The following is a 6,000-nucleotide window of genomic DNA, read 5'->3' on the forward strand; positions in this document are numbered from 1 at the left end:
CTGTGGGGAAGCCAGCAATGTAGCATTTCCAAATAAAAAAAAAATAAAATTACATGGAGTATCACTTCCATTGTTTTGGTTCTGGCTCATCCTGAATTGGTCCAACTTAAAAAGTATAACATCTCTCAAAAGAATTACTAAATGAACATCTCCTGTGCTCATACTGTAAGCCTGATGGCCTCTGGATTAAAGCCTTTCATTAATATATCAAGTTAATATATCTAAAAGTGCTATAAGTGGCAACTTGATTTGCTTAAGGTTCTTGAAGATGTTTCACCTGAGAATTGGAGAAGCTTCACAGATGAGATTAAACATCTGCAAGAACCCTTAAGCAAGTGCAGTTCAACTTAGAATCTCCACACACACTGTTTAATATAGCAATTAAAAAATTGATACCAGTTTCAAGTGCAATTCAGATATCATGTTTATTTATATAACCAAATATCACAAATCATATGACAGATAACTGCATTTGAAGTAATTTGACAAGAAAAACTAAAATAATTCAATATCAGAGCCCAGTACTCTGACCAGTTAGTTTAGTATCATACATTCATTGTCTTACCAATGATATTGAACCAGACAGGTGTGCTCGACTGGCTGACAGCGACTACTCCCACTGGCTGAGCGACAGCCGCCGTCTCCGAAACTGAAAAATTGTAGTACCTCTGGGTGAACAGTAGGGGCAGAGGCAAGGGTGCAGGTTTGCGAATCCACTCTACGTGGAGTTTGACAGTTGACCATAATGGGGGATCGCCGCTGTCCTCTGCTTTTATCTAAGGGAAGGAACAATACTCAGAAACCAGATATTCAGCTGAAACATAAAGACGTAGGCTGCCCCCGCCTGACTTCAAATAGCTTGCTCTGCCTCTCACACACAGGAGCAACACTGACTAAAATAAATGAACCAATTCTTTGGAGGAACCTATATGATCTAATTGAAAAATATGGTGTTGCTCACTGAAAACCGGAATCTGTGAGCCAAACACTTGATTTCAGCATTACCCTTGAAACAAAGAAACATGGCTGAAGGGGAGAAGATTGATGTGTTTGTTGTCCATGTTGCTAGACAAGGTTGCTTCCACAATTCAACTATAAGCACTGAAACTGAGCACAAGGGCAAAAACAAACTCCAAGGGCACATGGGCAGGAGTAACTAATCAGTGAATCCCAATAAGAAAAATATGGTGTAAACGAAGCTGGTGCAGTGTTAGTATAAGAACTAATTGTTATAAAAATAAAGCCCACTGTGTACCTGTATTGGGGAAAAGACAAAGTCTGGGTGGTGGAAACAAGTGCCATTTCATGCCCAAGAAGATGCCAGATGAAAAATGAAGGCTGTTCATAAAAAAAAAAAAAAATTACCATGGTTTAAACTCTATAAACTCACAGTGAGGACATCATAACTTCCCGCCGTTACCATCTTCTTCGATGACACCATAGCTGTCCTGGGATCGATGCTGAACTTTTCATCGTCATTACCATCGAGAATGCTGTAGGTGATGTTACCATTGGCTCCCAGATCACGGTCATAAGCAAAGACACGATAGACCGGTTCACCACGTTTGTTGCGGTCTCTCTCTGGCAGGCTGATGCGGTAGGTGACTTCTGGGAAGGTGGGAGGGTTGTCGTTCTCATCCTCAATGTGAACTATGACCCACACTGCAGACTGGCGGGTGGTCACTGGACCATCTATGACTGTTACCTGAGGAAAACACACAAGTATACCAGCACTCATACACATACAGTAAAATCACTTCAGGTAGTCATACACATGCATCATTGTCTCTCAAACATGTTTTGTAATATGTATATGGTTTTTCTTTGTGAATGCATACATTTAAAAGCATCTTCAACATTGGCTCCCACTGTGTGGCAGTAGCTGTGTGGTGCAGGGCCACGTGGAGCTGAGCTCACGGGAAATCTCTTTGTATTATTGATCCCCGGGAGGCAGAGGCAGAGGTCTGATCAATTGATCATTTGGTTCAGATCAGGGTGAACACTACTGCTGCCAGCCTGACTGCTCACTAGACTTTTAATTACAGACAGACAGAGCAGTGCATGGCATGCATTCCCATTGAAGTCTCAAGACAAGACAGGACAGGATGATATAACAAGAACGACTTTTCTCCCCATTTTAAAATTCTGGGTTCTTATTGGAGCTTGAGAGTGCAACACAAAGACTTTTTGAGCCTAGACAAGTCAATTGGAATCAACACACCAAGCTGCAATACTCCATTTGTAGAGGGGCCAAAGTGTTTGCATTTAATAAGTTGTAGGAAACGTCTAGGGAACCGGAGATTGCTCATCTCTAAAGTCAAGAATCTCTGATTATCAGGTTCATCTGCATGCAGAGCAGCAGGAGCAACAGAAATGGTAATCACAGAGCTGTATGCTCAGTGTTTGCACTTATCAAACACTAGGCAGAGCAGCTCCTCTTCTCCCTGCTCTCATCCTGACTAGAGAAGATAACCAATGATGAATGATTATGTTTAGAAAATCCTAAACCTGGGGCCCAAAACTACAGCCATTCATCACAGTTTATGGAGCCTTGAGGGCCTGCCAGGGTTGTCCTTCACCTTGTATCTCTTAATAGTGGCAGATGGCAGGGATAGATAAATAATAATATTAAATCTATGAGCACTGTTCAGGTTTTACTGTACCTCTAAGAAGTGCTCCGCCTGTTGTTCTCTGTCCAGTTTCCTCGCAGTCGTTGTGATTAGCCCTAAAAAGTGCAGAAGAGCAATTTTAGATTCTTTAAACAGATTTACCCAAGCCTAATAAAATTGTGCTGTCGCAGACACTATTTACAAATGTAACAATTTGGCATTAGAAAGTCTTCCACTTTAAGATGAAGGGGTGCATGCATATGTACACTCACATGCACATATGATGCTCCAAAAACTACTGCCTGCAGCTCTGGCAGAGGTGATGGCATTTGGCACATGTTGATATAGCACTCTATAGCTGAGGGTCATTCAGTTGGCCACCAGGACAAAGGGGAAAGGAGCAAGGCTATTGATAATAGATTTGATCGAAGCAGATTATTCATATGATGATTAGGTGGTTTGACAGACACTAGCAGGCTGCAGTGGAGATTCCAGAGACCCCAGGGACCTACAGCTCCATTTCCTCTGAGGTTTTTCTGTTTTTATTTCAGTGTTCTCATGTTGTGTCCTTTTCTTGCTATATCACTGGTACTGTAAACAGAAAAACAAGTCCCCCACACAAACACAAAGTTTGTGCTAATTGCTAAATGATAAGTTTGGTCAGTAAGAACTTTCTGAATTAAACAAACCCAGACATTCTGGCTAGCAGATAAACAAGAAAATACAAGCATTGACCCATAAGCAGATTCAGCCTATTATATGACAGTATTACAATACCATAAGCCCACTTTTGTTTCCCAGAAGAAATGAATGTCATTGATCACAGTCCTTGTATATTATTCAGCATATGATGAGAGCACCCACAGAGATGCACACAGTGAAACGGGCACATTTGTCTAAGTCGGATTTATTTTATCTAAAATATAAAACCCCAGAGCAAATGTACTGATACAAGCACTGAAATACTATAAGTTGCCTTTAGTTTGAGAAAAATACACCTGTCTGTGGAAGTATTATTTTCACATCAGGCACAGACACCACAGTCTGCACAGAACCACCAAATCACTGCATCCATGAACGCTCTACAAATAAAGACACTGATACATGCATATACTGTATATTTAAAAATTATTTGTGTGTGAATTTAAAATTAATTAGACTGCATGTGCTTGAATGGTGATAATGTGTTTTAGTGTAATGAAGCACTGGCGTGAAGCTATATTTGTGTGGTCAACACTCAATAGGCAAAAGCCATGGTGCACACATACTGTACTCACACTCTTGTGCCTGCACTTATCACAATGTCACCTTGAGCTCACAGCGCAGGCTAACTTCAATTAAGCAAATTAGAAGAAAATCTGGAGCAGTGAACACATCAATGATCTACAGCTCGCAGCACATCTGCAGTTAGACAGTTCCTGTATTGTAATTGGACACGAGAAAATATAAAACTATAATTTAAAACTCCCCACTCACACCTTCACACACAAAATTTATGTAATGGTCCATGGCCTGTTTCAAATCCTTAGACCTTGCCTCCTCCTCTCTATAAAATACTGTCAGAAACATCAATTCATAGTCTAGTTCTAAGCTGTGCAGGGGGAATACTGTACTTCTCACACATTTTCTAACTGGAACATTATACATACAAAGATTTACTTTTATTTCAGGGACAATGCATATTATTTAACATTACTGTAAATATGCAGGTGTTAGCAAAGACTTTCCTTCTCAAAATCACATTCAAACTTTTGGTCACTTGTTGCTCATGATGAGCATGTACCAGAGATTTGTTAATAAATGGGTACAAAATAACTAATCCAATCCAAAAGAGGGTTGTTAAAAAAGGCCACCAAGCCACTGTGACGTGTTGACAGCGCTCTGCAAACATGCGCCCTTTCTCCTCTCACATTAAGCACACAATCTAACACCGTTGTCAACACTTATCTGTTCTGTTTTCACCCCCAAAGGAGGTCAACTTCACTCACATACACAGAGATAAACAGGCAGCATTGTAAGTTGTCACAGCACATTTACACACTTTGCACTCATTCAAAGTTTGGATATTGCCGCAGTACCACAAACCCATCAAGCTGACACCTCCACAATGGACTTGAAAAATGTATGACTCTGAATAACTCTAACCTTGGTTCTGAAAAACAATTTGGCACTTGAAGGCCTTTTCTTTAAATCTGTTAAGGTCATACTGTGGCTTCAGCTACTTAATGAAAGCAAATCAATCAGCTGGGTTTTGTTTATTCATCTAACTAATGAAATCACTCTGGTGCATGGAAGGTTTTTGACTGGGTAAATAGTGATGAGTGATTCATACTGCATGTTCTCACTGGACAAGAAACCACAATATTATCACCACCATGAATACCAAATGTTAATGGCTCGGGAGGGTGTGCATGTAGCGAGGGTAATGGGAGGGTGCAGTGACTTGATTTTATACTAGTGAATGTATGTTTCTACTTATTATATAGTGCTCTGGGATTTGAATTTATATTTAAATGATTGTATTTGCCCGTCTACTGTGTTTTGTGTCTGCCGGCCCAGGAACTGCAGAAGGAAGCTAGATCGGGTACAACACATCTCTTCTCATTGCATGGGATGAATGTTTTTGTACATGGTCTCTGATAAATAAACAAATTAAATGAAAAATCTAATTCAATAAAAACTGAAAATGAAATATACTGTGTGTCGTTGACAGACAGCTAGCAGGGCTCAGAAATATACTGTGTGTCTTTGACAGAGACAGTTCGCAGGGCTCAGATGGCCAAAAACCCTCCCCTGTGGCACATACAAAACACAGACCCACACATGTACTGTCATACACACAAAGCCAAATTATTTTTGGACAGTTGTTAGATGTGTGTGCTGTGGTATATACAGATGAGCACATGCAGATACAAACGCTCATGTGAGTTTCATACTGTGTGGCGGCATCAACTTCATTGACTCATTGCAACTCATTAGCCTCTAACACTGTCACCATTTGATTAAAGCCTCTATCTTTCTTAATTACATAAGCATTAATTATACAAACAGCTGGTGGATATATGTTCTAATTTGCTGAATAACAAATCAATTTGATATGACTTTGCAAATGCATTGATGACATTTACATCTGCTGGATGCATCAGTAATTCAGTTATTACAGATCAGAGATATATGAGCTGCATCATATTGTACTCTCAAGAGTACATGTGAGAATGGTTTGTGTTGGGTAGTTTTTTGATTGATTGATTGATTTTATTCTTTCAAGCATGTAAAGACAGTCGATATGTCAACACACATAATTTCACACATATCCACAAATGCTAATCCATTATCAATTTGCTTATACCTAGTACATGCTTGAACGGAGTAGGAAGAAGTTAGACTTATC

General features: G+C 39.9%; 1 protein-coding gene across 1 annotated transcript in view; it reads right to left on the reverse strand.

Moving 5' to 3' along the window:
- Positions 1-6,000, reverse strand: part of fat3b (FAT atypical cadherin 3b) — a 55,643-nt gene that overhangs the window by 31,578 nt on the left and 18,065 nt on the right. Inside the window, 3 exon segments of the mRNA XM_020598450.1 lie at positions 566-776; positions 1,391-1,705; positions 2,664-2,725. Of these exon segments, the coding sequence (XP_020454106.1) occupies positions 566-776; positions 1,391-1,705; positions 2,664-2,725 (588 nt within the window).

This window comes from Monopterus albus, unplaced genomic scaffold (genome assembly GCF_001952655.1).
Source record: "Monopterus albus unplaced genomic scaffold, M_albus_1.0 scaffold38.1, whole genome shotgun sequence".
Lineage (NCBI taxonomy): Eukaryota > Metazoa > Chordata > Actinopteri > Synbranchiformes > Synbranchidae > Monopterus > Monopterus albus.